The 23,359-nt window shown below is 39.8% G+C and overlaps 2 protein-coding genes across 3 annotated transcripts in view; one reads left to right on the plus strand and one right to left on the minus strand.

Moving 5' to 3' along the window:
* The first annotated feature begins 243 nt into the window (after positions 1-243).
* On the plus strand, positions 244-4,596 carry LOC103458576 (zona pellucida sperm-binding protein 3). The gene is made up of 8 exons (XM_008399491.3): positions 244-1,002; positions 1,083-1,195; positions 1,275-1,381; positions 2,187-2,361; positions 2,439-2,553; positions 2,644-2,723; positions 3,348-3,433; positions 3,825-4,596. Exons 1-8 carry the CDS (start codon positions 541-543, stop codon positions 4,403-4,405), a joined length of 1,719 nt encoding a protein of 572 aa, XP_008397713.1. The 5' UTR covers positions 244-540; the 3' UTR covers positions 4,406-4,596.
* An 844-nt stretch (positions 4,597-5,440) lies between these two features.
* LOC103458575 (uncharacterized) overlaps positions 5,441-23,359 on the minus strand; it is a 33,443-nt gene continuing 15,524 nt past the window's right edge. Inside the window, exons 1-7 of one of the 2 annotated variants that reach the window (XM_008399490.3) lie at positions 12,817-13,373; positions 11,839-11,982; positions 11,698-11,741; positions 11,474-11,609; positions 10,589-10,699; positions 6,475-10,509; positions 5,441-6,244 (exon numbers count right to left, since the gene is read on the minus strand). In XM_008399490.3, coding sequence (XP_008397712.1) covers positions 6,183-6,244; positions 6,475-10,509; positions 10,589-10,699; positions 11,474-11,609; positions 11,698-11,741; positions 11,839-11,982; positions 12,817-12,886 — 4,602 coding nt within the window. In that variant the 5' untranslated portion in view covers positions 12,887-13,373 and the 3' untranslated portion in view covers positions 5,441-6,182. Of the gene's footprint in view, positions 6,245-6,474; positions 10,510-10,588; positions 10,700-11,473; positions 11,610-11,697; positions 11,742-11,838; positions 11,983-12,816; positions 13,374-23,359 lie in introns of those variants that run through there. The other variant, XM_008399489.2, reaches the window with a different exon arrangement.

The raw sequence follows: 23,359 nt of genomic DNA on the forward strand, positions 1-23,359 counted from the left end.
TTTGCAGTAAAATTACTTGCCACGTGTCGGTGACGAGACACTTAACCCCAAATTGCCAACCGATCAGCGTATCGGTGTATAAATGTGAGTGCGAATGGGTGTGTGACTCTAGTGGTCAAAATGATTGGAAAAACGCTATACAAATTCGATTTACCATTTTATTGAACTTATCAAAAATAATTTTCACCAATTTACTCGCATATTGAAGGTCCACGCTTACTACAAATCACTGAAACCCATTAAAAATGGAGGCGGACGGAGAACTTCGTCTCCGATGCTTTTCACAATGTGGACCTGTGTGTCGAGAAACAATCTTTCTATTGTGATCTGATGCTGGAGATAAATTAAGATAGTTCATCTGGGTCTATTAAGATGATGCTGAAAAGTGAAAAATAAATAAGATGAGAAGATAGAATCACATTTTTTTTCTTTTTGAGCAACACGAAGCTTAATCTCTCATAATTATTTGCAGCCGCGACAGGAGCTTTTTAACGCGCGGCTTGACGGTGGAAGGAAGGCAGAAACAAGCGGTCTGCTGCGATGAAAACAAAGTGGCATCTTTTTATTATTTTGTTTATTTGTGTGTTATCACTTGGCTGTATCTGCTGTTCAGCGGACTCGCCCAAATCTTTATTTAGAAAAGTGTCTAAAGTCATTAAACCGTCTACCACAGAGGACAGCGGGGCCATCCAGAGGATTTCCAGACTCACGCCTCCTCTGTCTCAGCTCAGGTCGGTTCATTCCTACACGCTGGTGACCCCGTCTCTGTTTCCTGGGGAGCCAGAGGCTTGGATAAAGGCGGACTCGGCGTACGCACCGGACGTCTCTGTCACCTGCTCCCCTTCGGACTTTGTGGTGCGGGTCAAACCAGCTTTCTATGGTCTGGGCGCAGAGGCGCAGGAGCTGACGCTGGGCAGGGACTGTCGGAGCAACGGCATCTCCAGGCCGCACGGTGACCTACTCTTCACGTATCCCCTGACTGCGTGCGATGGAGTGCGGGAGGTGAGCATGTAGCCATGTGCGGCATTTTTTTATTTTTTTATTTTAGGTTGAAGAGCCATTTTTAACTGTCTTACGCACAGCTGCCGGACGACTATCTGGTCTACAAATACGTGCTCCACTATAAACCGTCTCCAAAACGGTTTTTGAGCAGAGCGCACCAAATCGATGTCAACATTGAATGTCATTATCAGAGGTTAGATTTGCTTCTCTTCATTTTAAGGCATACAGTGAGTTTGAAAGTGCAAACGACTTCCATCTTCCTTGTCCTTCAGAGACCATGCAGTCTACCAATTGGCGGTGCAGCCCACATGGCAAACTCTTGTTCTGCGCAAAAAACTGAAAGGACGTCCTGTGGAGTTCCAGATCAATTTAATGGACGGTAAAATTATTATTTTTGAACAGTTTTCCTATGAAGCCCTACATTCATAGTGAACGGCTCAATCAATTTGAATGTTATTAAAATTTTTAGTTATTTTTTGTCATTTGTTACAAACTCTGGCTTATTCTTTTCACAAGGTGAGGTATTTCAGTATTTCACTTGACATGGTTCACTGTGGGAAAACTTGCACTGAACCTCAAGCAATTTGGACCTAGTCTTCTCACTTGGCCTCCAGACTCTGGGCTTTTAGGACTTTTTCTAAATAGTGTAGTTAAGATGGTGTTGGTGATTTCTCTGGTTAAGTGGCTTAACATAATGACTGGGACAGTTTTAGTCCCAGTCATTTTGTCCAAGTCAAATTGTCTTGAAGTCAATTTGACTTGTGAATCTAACCCAAATTCTTAAACTTTGCTTCACAATTATCCCTGTTGCTTTAGAAATCTTTTTTTTTTTTTTTTTTTTTCAAATTTTCAATTCACATGCTTGAATAAGGCACTATAGGAACAACTGGCTGGGCTTTTGTGACTTATCCACATTTTGAAGGGTGTCTGTGATTGTTTGATGGACAAATGCCAATCAACCAGAATTGTAAAGTCCACAACACTCCCATAACGAAACGGTTAAAAAAAAATAAAAAAGAACACTTGAGGTTTACATGTATAAAATATTTTCAAAAGTACATACAGCATCAACCCCAAGAATTGGAAATCTTGCTAGGTCATAGTTCCTACATTAAAGGCCTAAGTGAATTGTTTTCAATAAATTCTGAATACTATTTTTATAACTGTCTTTCTAAATGGCTCAGGTTCATGGAGAACACCAGCCAAGTCTCAGGTGTACCTGCTGGGACAAACTGTTAATATCCAAGTCTCTGCACCTCATCTACCTGCTGGATTAAAGTTGTACTCCAACAGCTGCTATGCAGCACCTTCTAGTGGCTCCAAATCCTCCCTTAAATACACCTTAATAGACAACTTTGGGTATGTATTCAGGAAAATGGTAATTTAGGTGTTTGGTTGTTTGCATATATGTAAATGTTTTTCTTTTGAATTCACAGGTGTATGCTGGACAGCAAGCATGAACCTGGATCCTCACAGTTTGTTTCTCGGACTGACAAGACCCTGAGGTTCTCCTTGAGGACATTTCAGTTTACAGCCGACCCTGACACTAAGGTGAAGATGGCAAATAATGGTGCTAAAGATTTTTTATTTTATTTTTTTTTAAATATGCAACTGATGAGAGTAATTTATTGTCCTCTTTAGGTCAGCATCTTTTGCAAGTTGTTTGTCACATCAGGGGAACCGGGGCCTGCTCAGAAATCCTGCACCTACCAAGATGGCAGGTGAGCAATGATTTCTTTAAAAATAGAGGCGTATCTATTTATCCGTTTACGGTATTTTCCGCACTATAAGCTAAAAATCTTCAATTTCCTCAAAAGCCGACAGTGCGCCTTATAATCCGGTGCGCCTTATATATGGACCAATATTGAGCCACAACAGGTCTAGCAACTACAGTAAGCAGCCGCTGACTTCATTTTCGCCGTAGAAGAATTGCATGGTGCACGCTGGGATAGTTGTCAGAACGCTGGTTTGTTAATAAAGTTTGACTGACCTATCTACCTACCAACCGTCTAAAATCGGGTCATTTAGCACCACGTTCTCCACGAACATGCTGTGCGCGAACGGAGAAGGGTGACCATCATCCGGCCACGCCCCGGCCCAGTCGCGGAATGCTCTCCTCACCAACCGGAGTCGGACTGTTTTGACAATCCCTGTTGTGCAGCTCCATCTAGTGGATGCATAACGTAACTCCAGCCTCTATTCTATGCGCTTTATAATGCGGTGCGCCTTATATATGAAAAAAGTTTTAAAATAGGCCATTCATTGAAGCTGCGCCTTATAATCCGGCGCACCTTATAGTGCGGAAAATACTGTATTGTTTCTAAGCTGTAAATTTTCTCTTACAGATGGCGAGCACTTACTGGTGAGGATTCAATATGCGAGTGCTGTGATTCAACATGTGTGACCTCTAAACCACGGAGGGCATTGGAAGGTTTGTCAGTCCATCCATTTCTGCTCAGCTTTATAGGGCGCTTGTACTCTTCAATGAATATCTTCCTGCACTCATTCCTCTGTGTTACACATAACTCATGCTTTAAAATGTAATTAATATTGATTGACATGTCAAATGTAACTTTTCACTGGATTGTTGGGGGAGGAAAGAGTCTCAAAATTCCAATAGAAATTTTAATTCATTTTCAAACATGGCTATTGACTATCATACCACAATCTAAGCCTGCTGTTAACAAAACCCCTTGATCTTAAGTCAACCAGCTATTATTTAAAATCTATTAAATCATCAGTGAATGCAATATTATGTATACGTCTTATTTCATGCTTTAGATTTTTAGTGAACCAAGCACTTCTGGTCTTTTGTTCCAAAGGTTTTGCTGTCAGTAGACCATTACTGATCTCTGATCAGCCACACACATCTGAGAATTGGTACCAAGAAATAATCCCATCTGCAGACAACGGGGGAAGAGAAGATGAAGGCAAACTACATTACAAAGACCTAAATGACAATCAAAAACTTTGGGAGGATGCAGCTGATGAAAAGCATGAGAAGACAAATGATAAATGGCTTGAAGAAAGTGAAACCATCCGTGGAGAAACGTTGGAACCAGAATTGGAGGAGTTGGCTGACAGTAAGGGGGTCTTGGAGCACAAGTGGAGTGAACCTAAATTATCAGATTTAAATGAGTTTGGGGAAGGTGAATCAAGATATGAAGAAGCAAGTGAAGATGAAATCACTGAGGTGAAAGATCTGCTTCTTCCGAGGGTGCACTTGAAGGAGACGTTTACTGATGTCGTCCATGAAGGGAAGCTGAAGCCCCCCAACTCGGAGGAAGGAAAAACGAAGAAACATGCATGTAGAGGGGATGAGAACAAGAGGATGGTGCAAGGAAGGAATGAAGACGGTGAGATGGAGGAGCAGGAGGAAACATGGTATTTCACATGGACATAAACAAAGCAGATGACCTATCTGCTTGAGGATTGATCTGATTTTTGACTTGCTTGTGCACAATAAATGACAGAAATCCATTGACTGAAGTGTCTTGTGATAACTTGAGTTTAAACTCGATCTTTACTGAGTTAATCTATTTAAAAATAAGGGAAAAATATTCAGTACAAACTCTGGAGAAATAGTTCACCATTTCTTCTGTTGTGCCACCTTAACATTTTTAATGGCAAAGTCTGCCCATCCCTATGAACATTTGCTTAACCAAATGTGCATTAGATTTTTGCAATACCTGAACAAAAATTTGGACTTAATTAAAATAAAAAAAGTTTAAGCAGTACTGTAGAAAAGTATTTACCCCCTTATGGACTTGTAGTTTTTTTGTTTTTACATGTTTCATATCAAACTTATTTTATAATTGGGACCAATTAACTATAATCCATCGACTCATTCTCTTAAATTCAGAACATGAGATTTCTAAGTTGGAGCTATTTTTCAAATACTGAAAACATGGAAGTGTAGTTAACCTCCAGTAGTGGTTTTCTTACCAAAAATACTGCAAGAGTGGATCCCAGAACATCCAAGTACTGCATGCTCCATTTGCTTCGTTTCAGGTTGGTGGTTATAATTAAGACACTTTAAAAATGACATCTATAGGAGAGCAACTAGTAAAATAAAAATACTGCAGACCAAAAACAAGAACTCCTCTGACTTTTGCCAAATGACCAAGATCATCCAAAACAGCAATTCAGAAAACAAACATACTTTGCCTTATACCTTATGTGGTTGAAAAACAATTCCTCCATAGTTTTGCAAAAGACTCATTGTACATGTGACAAATGGTTACGATCAAGAGTGGTACAACTAGTTAGGTTTGGAGAGCCGATGTATTTTTTACATGGAGCCTGGTTAGATTGGGTGGGTGGACCCACCTTAATCAGGTCAACTTTGTTAAAATATTTAATTATGTGAAATGCAGAAAATCTATAAGACGGAATAGTTTTTCACAGCACTCATGATACAGAAATTAAAATCACACAATTTGTTTCGGTGTTTAAGTGTTTAATTTTCATTATAAATGATTATATCCTCCATTTCAGCCTCCAAAACCAGTTTGAACAAAAATAAGTTGGAACTGTGAGTGGAAAGCAACACTTCCCACCGTCAGTAACGAAAAGCAGCATGAAATGGGCTTCATAAAGACTTTTTGATTTGACAAATGACTGCAAATTTAAACAATGTACTTTGCATTGAGTGAAATCCTCTCTAGGGAAGTCCAATGAAAAGACAGAAATAACTTAATATAGTTTTTTAAACATATAATTGGTGTGGAAACTCTTTTGGAAAATATACAGAACTCTGTGGAACACATCCATAATTATTAGATATGTTAAATAGACAAAAATGTTATATAAACAAATCAGTTCCCAAAGATCCCATTGATACAAGCAAAGACTGAAGCTTTGATTCAGCAGGACATATTTTAAGTGGTGCAATCACTTGTTGACACTAGAGGGCAGCATATTCCCTCGACGTCTTAAGTACCATGAACAAAAGTCCCTCTGGCAAGAAAAATATACATTACTTGCTTTCTCTAAAATGCAAAATTAATTAATGAAAATTAAGACCCACACCATTAACATGAAACTCAAACAACTTTCTAAATGCATAAATTCTGAAAATAAGAACCATATCAATTCAAATCCATTTGTTTGTCAAACAGTTGCATTAAAAAGAAGTCAGTGTTATTTAGTCCTTCCAAGGTCTCCTTCAAGCTTTGCATTCATGCTGATGATGTCCCGCTCTGAACAGTACCTGCTGTCCCGTTTATTTCCTCTGTGGTATCTGCAGATGAAAAGGACAGATACAATTAGATTTGTAGCACGTAAAATGGGTGGGACTGTAGCAATGACGCTGATTTGAATGACGGCTGTTAAAGCAACGCAGCTCTGGGCATGACAAAAATGGTTAAGTTAAATAATGTTAAACAAAAAATAAAACATTTTTCAAAGCATTTATTCCTTCAGGCATATATCAATAAAACAAGTTAATCTCTTTGTTCAAATTGCTCTTACCTTTGAGACCATCTAGCTGTGTTTCCTGTCCTGCAGTTTGCTCCACAGCGTCACTGGTCTCAGCCTCTTTACCCTTTGCTTTCGGTTTTTTTGCTACAGGTGGTGGCACTCTCCCTACCATCTTCGACTCTCCTTCACTCGTCACCTTAGTGGAATCTTCCACGTTGTTTTGCACATTTTCCTTCTCTTCTTGCTTTTGCTTCGTCTCAATCACTGCCTTCTTGTTGCTTTTGGAGAAGATGAAGCTTGCAGTACTTGACGGCGATTTATGGTAGTCTAGAGGGGACAAAGGTGAGAGCCGAGAAGAAGGACCCTGGTTCGATCTGGCAGCTGTCCTGAGGCGGATGGCCTCTTGCAGGTTCATGGAGCCAGAAGAGGTTGTGGCAGGAGGAGACTTCCTCATTGGAGAGACAACTGTAGGTGAAGCTGCAGTTGAAACTACAACAGACTGAGACACAGTTGGTAGTGAGGTGATGGTGGCAGGTGGAGATGTTGAAGTGGGATGGGACATGATCAGAGATTTTCTGATGGGCTTCTGAGGAGCCTCACTACTGGAAGATGAGGTTGGGAGCTCTTTGTCAGGGAGCTGTTGGTTCATTGGGGTCTCGGGCTTTGGTTGCTCTTTAGCTTCAAGGGGTTCAGGACTGTTCTTTACAGACACCTTGGTTGCATCCTTGACCTCTTCAGTGGGTTCAGGGCTGTTGTTAATAGCCTGCAGTTTGTCCGTCTGCAGAGAAGATGGTGTAGCATCGGATACTGATGATTCGCTTGCATCCTTGGTGGCTTCATGGGGTTCAGGGCTGTTGTTAACAACCTGAAGCATGACTGTCTGCAGAGAGGATGAGGTGGCATCAGACACCGATGCCTCACTTTCATCTTTGGCAACTTCATGGGGTCCAGGGCTGCTGTTAATAGACTGAAGCTTGACCACCTGCTGAGATGATTGGGTGTCACTGGACACTGATGCCTCGCCTGATTCCTTGGCAACCTCAGCTGGTTCGGGGCTGTTGTTGATTGACCGAAGCTTTACCTTTTGGAGAAAAGACGGTGTTGGTTCCTCTTCTATGCCTGTGGAAGTTTCAGTGGGTTCAGGGCTGCTGTTCACAGACCGAAGTTTGACCATCTGCATAAGTGATGATGTTATAGTAGAAGAGGGGTGCTTAAGGACACCTTTAGAAGAGGCCTGCTCTTGAGTTTCAAGGGGTTCCAGACTGTTTTCAACAGACCGAAGCTTGACCATTTTCAAGAGGGAAGGGGTGATGAGATTCGACTGTTCTCTGTGTACATCAAATGCACAAGCTGTCGTTTGGTGTTGGTTTTCTATGCTCACAGGACCATATTTATGGTTACTGTTCGCAGGAATCTGTGCTGGCAAAGGTGGAGGCAACGGAATATTAATAGGTTGAGTAGAAGCAATTTCTTCTTCCTCTTTTAGTGAAGAAGCATTTCTGAACTCAGATGGTGGTAAAATTGGTGCCTCGTCAGTTCCTGAAGGATCAGTTGAAGACTTGAGCAGAGGCTCTATAGAAGGAGGGGGAGGAATACTCTGATGAGGGATTAAAATACTGTTTGGTAAATCTTTAGTTTCAGGTTTTGGTGGGGCGCTCTTGTCTGGAGAATCCATCCTCTGCTCTGAAGATTGGAGCTGTGTTGGTAGGGGTGGAATACTCTGAGGTGCAACATACTTTCTCAGAGGACCTGCCTGTTCAGTGGAGTAAGATGTTTCCTGGGTATGTTGAAGAGTAAAGTCTTTAGAAACCTCTACAGCTGTTGGAAGATGGACTTCTTTAACTGGTGAAGCAGATACTGAAGACTCTTTTGGTGGGACAGAGCCCTTTTCAGTCTCAGTGGTTGGTGGAAGGGGAGCAGTATAGGGTGGGGGTGGAGGGATACCTGGCGATGGAGGCACCTCAACACAATCTCCTTTCACATCTTGTCTACTAAGCACAGCTCCAGGTGATGATTTGCAAACATAGCTGTTCCTGTTTGGTGTCACCTGAACAGGTGAAATCATTCCCTCCTCACTGAAGAATGGGGGTGGTGGAAGTGGAAAATCTAGCCCATCTGCTCCGTTGACGCCAGCTTGAGCCATTGGTGGAGGAGGGGGAGGCCAGGATGATTCAGGTGAAACAACTTGTAGAGATCTGGAAGCCTCACTGGTCTGTATGGCGCCGAGTTGTAGAGGACCACTCACCGATGAAGAAATATTCCCTGCAGCTTGACTGGACGTTTTCTGACCTTTCCTTTCACACTTTTCTATATCCTTCACTAACATCCCATTTAAAATGTCACATACTCTCTCTTTCTCTTCCTTAACGTTACCTTTCAAATCTCCATTCTGAGATAATCTTTCAATCTTCTCTTTGTGAATTTCTGCACTTAAAATCCCACTTTCTTGAACTTTCTTTGCCTCTAGCGATTCATTTATAGGCTCTGTCGTTATCGCCGTGTTCTTGTATTTTCTTTCTACTGCAAAGCTCTTTACAGATCCTTCTCTAGACACGGAGGGAGACTGTCTCTGTTGTCTCCTGTCCTTTGGATTCTTCTTTATGATGGCAATAGGGTTGTCAGGAGCTGGAGGTCCCAGGAGTAACTCAAATGAACGTTTACTGTGAGCCCATACCTCAGGGGGAGGCGGCGGTGGGGCATGGACTTTGGGTGGGGGAGGGATGTTGAAGAGTTCTCTCAGGGTCTGAACTGAGGTGCTGACACTCACTGTGTCATGTTTAGGTTCAGTAATCCCCATCTGGGTTGAGATGGCTGGAGCCAAACTAGAAGAGTTCGGCCCAGAGAATAACTTTTGAAGCTTTGTAAGGAACCCCTTTTTGTGCTTTGGAGATGTGCTGGGAGGCTGTTGCGGGGATGTTCCATCTTGGCTGGAGTAACCACTGGATGGAGACAATAATCTAGTGTGCTTGTTCTCTTGAAACTGTTCCTGCTTTTCTTCTGAAGCGTCCTTGCAATCTGTTGCTGCAGCCTTTTTCAAATCCTCCGTCTTTGGTGCTGGTAGCTGAGATTTCTTTAAAGCGAATAATGTGGAACCTGTAGAGTCGTCTAGAGAGCTGGTGTCTCCATGATAACCAGGGCTGTCTACACATGAGGGCAATGGGGATGATCCAGGTTTATGGTTTTCCTTTTCCTTGTTAGAGACTGACGGTTCTATTGGAAGCTCTACCAGATCCTGTGATCGCCGTTTCACTTTGCTGTGAAGGGAATAGGAGCGACTTGGAGGAGGAGGAGCTCGTTTGGACTTAATGACAGAGAGGCTACGCACAAATTGCCCATCTTTCTGCTCTCCCTTGCTTAGGACCTTAGTGTTGAAGGTGCCATTAGAAGAATTGCTATTGACCTTATAATGTTTAGCAGACATATCTACATTGTGAGGCATTTTTTGCGTGCTGCTGCTGGAGATGGTTGAAGAATCAGACACCAAGGTGTCTGAAGAATCTGAACTGCTGCAACAGGAAGTGTCAGACAGAATAGGACCATTGTAGCGGGAGACAGAGGTGATATTGGAGGAAGTGGTTCTGGATGAAGAAGCTCTAGACGAAGCGCGGGAGGGAGCTGGGCTGGACACCATCAGGCTGCTCTTGCTGACCGTGCGGACACTACTGCGACTTCGACTGCGGCTGATTTCCACTACATCAATGGAGGGTGGTAACACAGCATTGGGAATTATTTTAGACATGTATGCAGCCTGAGGTGACATGGTCATGACTGGGCTAGGGGGCTTTTGTTGGAGACTGGATGCAGTAGTCATCCACGGCACAGCCACAGACCGAGGTCTCCGCTCATCTTCATAAAGACGAGGGAAACGGTGCAGCAGGGCCAGGTCATCTGCATGAGCAGCATGGGCAGCATTCAGCTGTGCCACCTTCTCTTTGCTAAGTGGATGGATGATGTTTGAGGCTTGAGGGCTGGAACCAAGTATTTCTGGTGATTCTGGCCCAGTCAAAGGGCTGTTAACTGTATCTCCGTTGAAAAGTTGTTCTTCATCCAGCCGTTGAGTTACTGTCCATCCCACTCTATCCAAGCCTGATGGAATAAAAAAAAGAAAAAGTTTACAGGCAAGCGACAGAAAATGTTATGTTCTTAAAAAAAATTAGCTGCATACCAAGCTCTTTCTGAACATGTCGTGGAATCCCTGCAACAGTCCTCCGGTGACGTTTTCGTGCTTTGCTTTTTTCTGACTTTTTACCAGAGTTCAGTGGTCTGAATGTTGATGCTGAAAAAGCACAGGAAAGCAGGAAAATGAAATATAAAACAGATGCTTTTAACTTCTCAGAATAAGGTACAATAAGTTACATTTCCTACGTATGCATGAGTCAGGTAGGAATGCGATAAATCAGACTACAATAATTACAATTATTTTTTAAATAGCTTTTACTGTACTTAAACAAGTTGAATTTATGATGAAACAACTGATTCTTGCAATGTGGGTTGAAATTGGTTAGATAATAAAATTGGTACCGAGTCATTTATTCCCTTTGCCAACTTAGATGCACATTTCATCCCAACCTATTCAATTTCCCCCAATTCAATGTACTTACATTGCAGAACAGTGTTTTTTTTTCTCCTAGTTTAAGTTGTTTGATGAATGACTGGGATAAATAACCATTCAAATGCTCAAATTTCTCTTACAAGTTAATTCAATTTTGTATTCTCTTAAAATTTTATATCATACTTTACTTAAAATCAGGTTAGCAGACCTGATTTTAAAGCTGGATCCACAGAGTCTAATGAAATATAACAAATAATTCTAATCCCTGATAGAATGAAACCTCTGAGCATCTTTAGTGGAAGATATTGTCAAGTTGAGTCATATAACCAAATTTATTGTGCTATGCTATGGCAATTTAGAGTATTTTTAAACTTTGGTAAAAGTTTATATGAAAATAAATGTCGAAAAGGAAAGAAAAATAGGGTAAAAGTAAACAAATCCAACTGTGAAACCTATGGTATGATAACAAGGAGATGAACACTGTTTATATCTCATTACCTTGCCTGGTGAGTCCAGAGCGGGACGATCTTGCGGACATCGATGACTGTCTCGAGATAACCGAGGATGTGTCAGGAATGGTGCTGTCTGTCACAAACCCTGCACTTTCCCCATCTGTTTGGACCGTCACAGTCGACTAGGATAAAATGAAATGTAAAAATATATTTAAACAGATAACAAAAACATTTCATTTATTTGTACATAAAATTGCGTGCCAAACTTACAACTGTGCTTTCATTGTCTTGATACTCCACTCCATTACCGTTTTCTGGCAAAAAGAAGTTAATAAAACATATGTTCAGACTCGCTGCAAATTCATACAAGTAACAACATCCCTTCCTTTCAAATTAATCACATCAGCATACCTTCTTCCTGCATCATTTTCAGCCCCTCGAGGGCCTCGGTGTGGAGGTCCTCCACGTACTTGGACCTGCTGCTCTCGATAAAGACATTCTCCTGGAACTGTGGGGGAGCTGGAGTCTTGTCATCATCATTTTGCTTTGGGACAGCTTGGAGGGAAGAAAAGAAAAAAAAGGAAAACCGGATTAGCTCACATTAATTTGAAGCTTCTTTTGACAAAACACCAACAAAACAGAGAGACCAGAACAGTAAGAAATGAGATGCACACAAATACATGGGAGTGTAAATAATAGGTAGGACTTCAATTTAGCCTACATGTGTAAAAACATGACCATTTGAGGGTGCCATTGCAAACCAATGGTTTGCTAGATAAATGAACTAACTTCATTATATATACTCAATACTTATTCCCTGTACCATTCCACTTTCTTACATATTATTTATGGACTTATTTGATTCTTATGGTTGTGTGGACTATTTGATTTTTACCAACACTGTAACCCCATTGTGATCCATTAGAAATAGGTGATCCATAATTCTAGTGTATGTAGACTAATCCCAAATATATCAAAGTAAGCAATAACAAAAAGAATCAAATTTACTTTGATCTTGTACTTCAAAACATTAAAGACTCAGATCATCAACTTATCACAAGACCTTTATGCAATAGTGAGAACTGCTCTGCATTTAGCCTTTCTACTTCTTTAATTAGACTGGAATTAGCTCAATGGTTGCTGCCAGTTTTCACTTTCTCTTTCTGTAACAGCATTACAGTGACTTCTGAGATGCAGAAAATAAAACTGTTTAGTTTTTTACAGGTAGGCTTAATTTAAATTCCTTTTAATTTCTTGGGTACAATTTTAAAAACAGTTTTTTGTTTCTTGAAAAAGATGTTAAATGTCAACCTATAACATTAGTGTTAACCCTAACCCTATTCAAATATCAGACTATTTCAACAAGTAAATAAGGCTGTTTTCACTTACCTTTATTCTTCAAAACAGATGGAAAGCACTTAAAATATAAGCTAAAGTTATTAGTTGAAAGTACCACCATTGCTACTTCTTATTTCAGATAAAAAGTGATCCAAAAGTTTAGAGTAAAATACACAAAAATTGTTTGGAAAGGCAAAGATATACTCTCAATAAACAGACTTTTGATCAACAGATGAAGGAGCACCTCAAAAACAGTCAGGCTTGTTTTTGATGACATTGATGTCATCAGTGAAGGTCCAATAGGAGAGCGGCTGGACAGCCAATAGACAACAGAGTCCAGACACTAATCCTCTTTCGCCTAATTCCTGACATAACATCCCTCCATTCACACTTAAACAGATTCTCCGAATCTCATTGTTGTTCCTCATCACCTCACCCCGATTGGTCAGCCAGGAAGCAGATGCTGCTGATGTTGACCTCATAAACAATATCAGAAAGAGAAACACAGGAGTTGCCAAGGCTTAAAAGGTAGAGGGGCATCGAGGTTGCTCTGTGTTGCATCTTTCATTTACAAATGTAAAACTACAGGTCAACTCTGTACATTTGAATATTAAGAGAAAATGTCTATTTCTTTCATTGGCGCAGTACAAATAGTGAAATTTACATATTATGTGATCAATAGATGCTGAATATGCTTTTGCATCTAGTAGTTATTATGGCTTACAACTAATGAATAATCAATGTTAAAACATAATTGTAACAAACAATAATTAGAAGTTTATGTACCTATAAACCATAAAATTACTATAAATAAATGTTTAAAATACTTTATTTTGTACACATTTATTCATATATATGTTGACCAACTTTTAGAATTAGTCTCTTAAATTAGTTTAAGAGATACTAAAAATCAACATTTCCTGACTACACTCTTAACAGAACTTTGAACTTCTTTACTTCCTTTGAATTCACGTAAACTTTGCTGTTTTGCCACAAGATGGAGTAAGTGAACTGAAATCAGTCAAGCGAAGTAAGCTTAAAACCATGTTTTCAACAGAAGCCTGCAGCTCCAGAGAAACACTCAAACACATGAAAAACAACAGTGTGTTAGTTTTTAATTTGACTTTTAGCTTTCACAATTTGGAGAGGCTCCAAAATCTCCAGAAGCCGTTCAGGTGTTGTGATGGCACCCTCCTAATTCTGTTAATTTGCCCTCTGTAAATTTTACATTGAGTGAGAAGCTTTTTCACTTCCTGGTGTGCTGAACAGGCATGACATGGATGAATGTTTGACATCTGAGCAAATGGAAAACATTCCCATGGTTGTGATCCTAACAAATGAGTCAGACAAAAGCACTTCGCAAAGAAGTGGACGAGTGGTACCGGTACTTTAAGACAAGAAAAACATAGCTCTAGTTTAACAGGACTGGCTGCTGAAAAGCCTTCTGTCCACATGTGTAAACAGAGCTGCTCAGCATGTACAAAGCTAAGTGAGTCTAGGAAAATCCCTATCTAGTTACCATGACAAGACACAGAACTAGAGATGCCTGTAGTGATGGGTGGGGCAGGCCTGCTCATCAACACAAGCCCCACATTGTCACTCGTCCGTCACTCTGTAATCTTGTCTATATTAATGACACCATCTGTCACTGCTGGATTGTGAGAATCCTGCTGCTGATTATTTATGAACTCAATAAACTCGTGTTTACATCTCAGACTTGGATATTCATTCTGATCGTTTTGACTGTGTGACTATTCCAGTCAGGTTTGGAAACCAGGAGCTAAAAGCAGCTTAGTTCGGATTTATTTGGCATGGAAATAAGTAAATAAATTCAAATGAGATCACAACAAAATAACCAAACATCTGCTTAAACCTTTTTTTTATTGTGATCCAAGAAACACTAAGGGATAAGAACGTGTGTTGAATGTGGTGAAATGAGGGAATCAGGGCATAATGACACCGTAATAAAAAAGAGTGAACTAAAACTGAAAATGCAGAACTACTTGAAATTAAATAAAATGAGATTCAAATGAGCATAATGGGAACCATCATGTTTTTATTAAACTAGCTGGCAAATAATTTTTCTGGGCAAGAAATTTTTACAAAGAGAGGTGGCCAGATGTTGAAAATCTGTAATGGGCTTTCTAACACATGAATATGAGTGGACCTAAACAATTTCCTATAGTTCCGGCTGCACGTTTAGAGATGTTGTTCTACTGGAAGATGAAACTTGTTGGAGGTCTTTTGCAACCTCCAACAAGTTTCATCCAGCATTAACCTGTATTTAGCTCCATTAACTCTAACCTGACTGCCTGTTCCTTATAGGAAAGCATCCCCACAACATTGTGTTGCCACCTCACAATATGGATGGTCCGTCCATGGTGATGTGAAGTAGTTTTATATTTTTTGCATGTAGCTCAGAAAGTTCCTTTTTGGCTCAAACGACAATTGTTTGCCGTGTCTCCAACAAGACTTAGGAAAATTTAAATAGGACTTTTAACAAGCACTCTACAACCTGAGCTGTGGATCTCTGCACTCCATCTAGAGTTACAATAAACCTCTTGACTAATTTTCTAATATTTCTCTCTTTGCCTGGCTGGTCAATCTAGGTGCCCATGTCTCTGGAGGTTTGCGATTGCACTAATCTTTTGATTTTCCAGCCGCAGTGCGCTGCCAGATGTTCATAGCAATTTTACACCTCACCTGTCTGGTATATTCCTTGTTCTTCATGTTATTTTTCTATGCTCTACAATCCTTAAAAACCCTGAAGGAATGGTTGTATTCACACTGAGATTAAATTACATGCAGGTGAGCTCTATTTACCAATGAGGTGAATTCTGAAGGGAATCAGCTCCACTGGATTTTACTTAGGGGTATCAGAGTAAAGAGAGCTAAAGATAAATGTATTTCATATTTTCAAAATAGAATAGCTAAAGTTCTCTTAAAAATAAATTAAAAAGATATTCAGATATGCAACAGTGATTCTTTAAGATTAGATGAATTTTCAAGATGGAACCAAAAGCTTTGATGGCAGTACGTTACAACAGAAGAAACTCTTACTGTTCCTTCCGGTTCTACAACACACCAGTCTTCTGCCAGCAGTGCGGGGGACTCAGGAGAGGGATGGCCCATCTCAAAGTCCTGGAACAACAGCTAAATTCCGCCAATCAGCTTCTCAACAGACCGAATCACAAGTTTTCAGTTTGCCTTGCCGCAGACAAACTGGTATTGATGTGGGAATGAAGCAAAGTCTCACACATACACACACCTCCGGTCTCTGCCCTAACTTGCCCTTTTACCTTGTTTTGCAAAATCAGGAAGACAACCATGCGGAGATCTTCTTTGCAGCTCTGAGGGTGACATCTGCCAGGTGTTTAAGCCTCAATAATCAGTGCAAACTTAACTAAAGGCTATGTGATCACTGTGGGAAAGGACAGAAGGCGTACCGCATATGAAATCAAACTTTGGTAGACAGGCGTGCTAATGCGCGGATGTCAAACCTTGGCCTTCTCTATCAACTCCTTTCATGGTTTTTATTAAATCAAATTTTAAAAGTCCCAGTTGGAAAACATCACGAGTGTTGTGAGAAGAACATGGATCCAGGTAACAGATATACCTGCATCGTGTGGCGTATACAGTCACACTCCATGATCAGCGTCAGATGACACAATTGATTTCCCGGGAAGCCAGCATGTATCGAATTCCTCTCAAAATAACACGTCATTTGAACACGTCCAAATGAAACCATTTGGACGTGTTCTCTTCTCGGGCCACTCCATCTGAAACCTCATAGCAAGGAGGTGAAAACTTATTCCTAACTTTAAAATAAAATCCGAAAGGTCCTGAAAATCAATTAAATCATATTTGAAAATGGTGAGCAGAACAGAAGATATTCAGACCTGCTGGTGCCCATTTAATGACAGATTTGTTTGCCAAAAGGCTCTAACAATAAAACATAGTTATAAGTTATACTCAAATTACCACCTCAAGGGGTTTTTATCTCTGCCAGCCAGGCAATGGCTGTCCAAACTCATACAATAAATGCATTGAAGAGTTGAAAACCTGTCGGAAAAAGTAATAAAAACTCTTTATAGATGGTTACCGAAGGTGATTTTGAAAGAATTTATATAAAGCTGATCCAACTGCAATTTTTAATGCTTTTTAGGTTTGGGTGTCAATGCAGATTCTTAAAAGAAGCTATAGCCTACTATAACTTCTATTTTAGATATGAAACCAGCATTTTTGGACCAATTCTGTATATTTTGAACTTCAGACCTGCTCTGAAAACACCCAAATAAACAAAAATAACGGTATGGCCCAAAACGTCTTATGTTTTTTATGCTCCGGTTTGACATAATGTTGCTTTCCATATGTAATCTTCCATATAATACACTCTGTATTTACCTTAAAGTAAATACAAAATGACAAAAAAAAAAACCATCAGAAAATAGTTTATTTATGGGAGATGTATAATCTCCCATTGAAACATTTGTCACAGTTTTTACCAATGAGTGTTGAGGACCTTTGTAAGTTCTTGAACTTTGGTCAATCATTGCTAAGCCTGTTTGGCCATTGTATTGATTTAGCCATTTCTCAGACTGATAAGAGCAACTTTAGACAAAAAACTTGTTTTCTTGTAGCCATTTCCTAAATTACTAAGATCAACTGAGTATCTGCCTTTCTTGAAAGACAGGATTTTTTGGTTTCTCATTTTGAGAAGTGGCAAAGAAAAAGTCAAACCATACATTTAAAATTGCTTTATGTTATGTAAAATCAAATATTTCAAAGTTTTTCAGGCATTTGTGCCTCTTGAAGCCATTTGTACCGAAGAAAAATGTCATTGGAAAACTGCAATGATATCAAACACTGACTTGAGCGTTGCTAAACTGGTGAAGTAAAATAAACAAAATTATCTTCAACAAGACTATCAGAAGTCTGTTGTTCTGAAATTGAATAACCAAACCACACATTTCAAGAATGGTGGCTTGATAAATTTACAAAACAAGGCACATACTTATCAGCGTCCACGAAGAAGTGTGATGGCAAACGTTTTCCCTTCTCTGACAATAACCTGTGCAGCTGGAGTAACACCACAGTCACATATCTGCATATCTTGACAATAAAACAATGTTTTCATTTCATAAATGATCCCTGTTGCTTTTAGCTGGTTTCATTAATAATGAAACCAAGCACTAATCCAACAAAGAGTAAAGGGAACATGATGCAACAAAACCCTGCTGGCACGTTTAGTGGAAGTTTAGATGAATAGCTCCAACTTTTAGCAATCCTCATTATTAAAAGTGACCTAAATATGACTGCATCTCACATGTGGGTGTGGTGGCTCTTCAGCTATTGTTAGAAAATCCTATGAAACGGTCTGAAAACCCAGTTGTTGTGAAGCTGTTGCGCAACTGTTTAGGTAACAGATAATCAAAGCCAAACCTTTTTTTCCACATCATTCTGTTTTTTTAGTGTTGTCTTTTGCCTGTTTCCGTCTCAGTTATTAAATATTACTGTGTCAATGCATGGAAAAAAGTTATTTATAAAATATATAGGCTTTAAAATAGTATTTTTGTTTTAAAAATAAAAAGTAGTCAAAGAGCTATTTCAGGAACTATTTCAGGGAATAATTTCCCTCGAAGCAACAGTTAATGAAAGAGGCAGTTGATCGCTTCCCGCCAAGAAACGGAGAGAGCGAAACTATCTCAAGACAGTTTTCTCAAACCTGTTCTCCTGCTCTTCTTTGTTTTTGTGCCATGTGGAACAACACAGGTGCCTTCTGCTGTTGCATGTTTTGTCTCTGCAGTGCAGGCATTTCAGCAAATTGAACAATTCTATTTCAGCAAGTTTTCATGCAAAATCCACACATAAAGTCTCATGGAGCTGCAGCAGCAAATCCAAGTGATGTTATAACTGATCAGGATCTAACAGCTTTAAAAGGAAAAGCCTTCCACTTCATGGAGTTTCAAACATTTGTTGAAACCTGACAAGAAGTTTTAACTAAAGACAGAATTTGTTTGGAGCGCAGTGCGTTATGAAAAAATTTCTATTCATAAAATATGACGCTTAACAGAAATCATTGGGATGTTTCACTACGTCTGTCTCAAAAGGTAAAGTTCAGATCTGAGGGCACAACCAAACTGAGCATAACCAAACAAAAAGTTTTAGCTATTGCTTCAGTTTCTCTGATTGGATAAGCTCCAGGTGTCATGTTTTTTAGCATTTTGAAAAAGGTCAAGTTCAGACTAAAGAGAGTCTGCTGCTAATTATAAAGATGATGCAACTGTTTGTGTGCCATCTAGCATCTTGTGGTGTTAAATAAGACAGGAGGATGTCATTTTATTTCTTAGGATTTTAAACATTCCAGGAGAATCCTGATAAACAGTTTCTACAGCACAATGTGCCCCTCTGATTTAATCAGATGAAATACAACAGAAGTGCTAATACAGAGTTTATTCCTTCAACATTTGCCATATTTATGTTATTGTGTAACCCTCCTGACCCCACTAAGGGACAAGGGTGCAAGAAAATGGATGGATGGATGGATGGATGGATGTTATTGTGTGGCAGCCATATTGGAAACTGAACTGAAGTGAACTGAACAGTTTTGCACCTGCCAGCTTTCCCAGTCAGACAAACCTTTGGGGAAATTTCTCTTGTATGAACATCTGCGAAGGTAAAAAATAAAAAACATAACCAACTACAAAACGACCAAACCATTTAAAGTACGAGTCCAGTCCTCAAAAGCCATCATCCTGTAACTATTAAATGCATTCCTTCTTAATACATATGGCATAAAAGATCAATGACTTGATAAGATAATACTTTCTCTTTACTTTCCTAATAAGTGATGTATGGAAATACATCAGCTTTCAAAAGCAGGAAGTACACTGGGCTGCAGCTTGCAGATCTTATCATGAGATGGTACAACACACCTCATTTGTTTGATCATTTAAATTAGAACAAAAAAGTTGTATGAAAGCAAAACCAGATCCAAATACTATCCATGATCATAAAAACACAAGGCTATATGAATTTAGCCTAGTTGCATCAACTATGGTATTCATTTTCTGTTCAAGTCTTTCCTACGTAAGAGAGAAAACGGGTAATAAATAGCTTTTTCCTAATATATTGCAGGCACAAACCTTTTCAAAGATAAAGATGGAATCTGTAACTTGTGTCTCCCAGTCATGGTTCCTTTCTCCATGCTTTTTCTCATATCTGCAAACACAATCTGTAATTTCCTCCAAAAACTTCTGTGTAAAATTTAGCCTTAAAAGCAGCCTAGTGGGCCTTATGTGAACTTCGATCTAAGATAATTCAAGAGTTGAACTGGTGACTGGAGTGTGATCCTCAAAACTTGCAAGTAAGAAAATAAAAATAAAAAAAGTCTAATCTTTTTTCTGATCAGTGAACATAACACATATAAGTATCAGGTTGCTGTAACACTCTTCAGTATGGGTGCTTTTACTTAAAGAAGACTAAAAGGTAGACAGTTTTGGTATCAGTGAGGTGTTTGGAGAGCATGATAGATTAACTACAGAAGTGCAACAACATAAAGACACTATTTACTGTAGCATGTTGAGACATGTCCGAAGTCCATTCAGGCTGGAAGGGAGTGAAAGAGAGCAAGAATTTCAGCAGATAATAGAAAGGATGAACGAAGTATGCTATGACTGAAGTACACTATAATCCCTGTTGAGCAGGGGCGGATCTAGAAAAATATTTATGGGGTGGCAAGAGGGGGGCATGGATTTTTTTCAGGGATGGCAGTGTGTGTGTGTGTATATATATATATATATATATATATATATGGGCTGCACAGTGGCGCAGTTGGTAGAGCTGTTGCCTTGCAGCAAGAAGGTTCTGGGTTCGATTCCCGGCCCCAGTCTTTCTGCATGGAGTGTGCATGTTCTCCCTGTGCATGCGTGGGTTTTCTCCGGGTACTCCGGTTTCCTCCCACAGTCGAAAAACATGACTGTTAGGTTAATTGGCCTTTCCAAATTGCCCCTAGGTGTGAGTGTGTGTGTGCATGGTTGTGTGTCTCTGTGTTGTCCTGCGACAGACTGGCGACCTGTCCAGGGTGTACCCCGCCTCTCGCCCGGAACGTGAACCAAACAAGACAGAACCACTTCTGATTGTTTTTGCCAAGCCAAACATCCAATAAAAGTTCCACCAAGCCACTACTAAGGCACTGGGGTCATGTTTCTAGACACAGGCAAAACAAGGTTTAATGTCCAAACTTATTGATTGATCTTGGTGATTTATTTTCCTCTTTCACCAAACAATTACAGAGATCAAACTTATTTGTTCTCATGCTACCTCTCTTGCTTTGGTAAAAATCATCTGCCCAAAACCCAAATGCCTGCTGGTCCTTCACCAGGCCCCTGCACTTATAGAAAGTGGACTGACCCACATTACTTCCTGTCTAAATTTAGAAAATAAATAAGAAAAATAATAAAACAAAAAAAATAAATAAAATCAACAATTATCAACCTACAAATAAACTCTGTAAATACAACAAATAGAAATGTAAGAATAAAGTAACAAAATTAAAATGGATAAAGAAATAAAGAAAAAACAGCTCCAACAACTTCTATGGACCTTACCACAGCGGCCGCAATTCACTGGCTAATGCCCATTTTACATCACAGCGCATGGAAAATGTGCTGTGATTTTACATCACAGCGCAGCTATCACGTGGGTTACCGTCTCACAAACTCATGCTAATATACATTGTGGACTACCAGACCGACAGAAAGTTTTTGCGTCAGGACTCAAAAAAATTGGTTCTCCGTCAGTGGGGTATCTGTACAGGCGATGTCAGGTATCCTGATCGTGTTTGTGGAACTAAAATTCAGATTTCCAAAATCTGAAACGGAAAGCCTTGCTTGGATTAAAGCTTGTGCACGACCACATTTTCAGCTCAGCTGTCGTAGGATCAATAACAAAGGAGTGTCTGCTGGTGTAAGTATTATTGCTTTGCTTTCTTTGTGTTTAGTGAATGAAAAAAATAAAGTCAATAATAAACACATCCATTATGAAAACCTTTTAGCCAAGTACAGCATAATGGCAGTCCCGATACAACTTCTACACCTTGAAGCCCGTCTGTTACAGCCTTACGTTAGCTGAACAGATCAATATGCAATGTGTACCGTATCTGACATACATTAAAGATTTTATTTCACCTGAAAAGGCTTTTTACTAAACTGTAATTGTGTTAGCCACGCTAGCACCGAGTACCGTGTATAAGTCCTAGGCACATTCGAACCCTCAAAACCATGAATGCCCGACTTACCCAGCCTTGCAAGAACAATAGCCATCAGTGATCTTGTTCACGGCTATATTTATGCTGAGGGTGTGAGAAATCGACTGGTAGCATTTAGCTGTGAAGCGCACAATGTTGGAGGCATAGCATGGCTCAAACACCTTGGTGTCGTCCAAAAAAGATGACATGAACTTGTTGGTTCCCTTGTCCATTGTCGTGGCTGATATTTTGTGAAAATCCGGCAGAAATGCTAAACTAATCGACTCAGAAATACTCTGCAGAGAACGAAAAATGCCATGTTTAGACATTGGAGCTAAGCTGTTAATGTGAGACATGAAATCACGTGGGACTTTCGAGGGGCGTTTCTGGGCGGAGCTTGGTAAGGTCCATTCCACCTTTTCTCGCGCTGTATGTCGGCATTAAACACCACCCGTTGCCAGATTACCGATCAGGAGAATCAACACCAAAAAGCAAACATTTCCCACACAAAAAAGTATCAAAAACACTAAAACAGAACATCCAGTCTGTTACATTATGTTGTCAGGCTTAATGTCTATATTGTGATTATTAATAAGTTTTCGCCTGACTACCGCGGTGGTTGATTAGCTGATTTAAACAGCTGCTCTACTGATGACTTGGTGGGCGGGTTGTTTAGTGCTAACGGAACCAAAACACACTGAACTGCGCAGCACATGCTAAGGTTATCAAAGTCAATAGCAGGCTAACAGTTAGGCTAGCATAACTGACCCACAGCTCACGTGTTACATTTTTTCTTTAAATTAAAACATTTTCCTCACCTGTGAAATCTGAAGCCCTTATTACCATTATCTATGGTTGAATTAAATGCTAAACATTGCGTCTGTTGTTCTGATTCTTTGCGTGATTGTAGTATTTTCCTGACCACCGATATTCCTGACTCAATGGACAGAAATGGCACATGTATGACTTACGATTACATATACATATATATATATATATATATATATATATATATATCAATGCTGCTGGCGCTCTGTCCTTCTCTCTCACATCCCGCTACTTAGGTGTCAGGTTACATAGTGTTGCGTTCAATGTTGTCGGAAAAAAGAGTTTCATGCGCTTAATGTCGGATTTGCCATAACTATTTATTGAATTCATAGTCGCTAGCTGTGGCAACAGGGGTGGCAAGGCTCTCGTTTGGGGTGGCAACTGCCACCCCATAAGATCCGCCCCTGCTGTTGAACTTTCAACTTGTGATTGAACATGCTGGATTTGGATATGTTGACAGATATCTCAGGTCAAAGCTTTACAAAAACAAGAGATCGGAAATTGTCCAGAAAAATCTTT

This window comes from Poecilia reticulata, chromosome 22 (assembly GCF_904066995.2).
Source record: "Poecilia reticulata chromosome 22, P_reticulata-male-v2, whole genome shotgun sequence".
In the NCBI taxonomy this organism is placed as follows: Eukaryota; Metazoa; Chordata; class Actinopteri; order Cyprinodontiformes; family Poeciliidae; genus Poecilia; species Poecilia reticulata.

What these genes read in the sequence shown, in the direction of transcription:
- LOC103458576 (XM_008399491.3), top strand. Translation starts at nt 541, where the DNA reads ATGAAAACAAAGTGGCATCTTTTTATTATTTTGTTTATTTGTGTGTTA. An exon ending in CGTGCGATGGAGTGCGGGAG is followed by an intron (nt 1,003 to 1,082) that starts GTGAGCATGTAG and finishes TCTTACGCACAG; the next exon opens with CTGCCGGACGACTATCTGGT. An exon ending in TGCACCTACCAAGATGGCAG is followed by an intron (nt 2,724 to 3,347) that starts GTGAGCAATGAT and finishes TTTCTCTTACAG; the next exon opens with ATGGCGAGCACTTACTGGTG.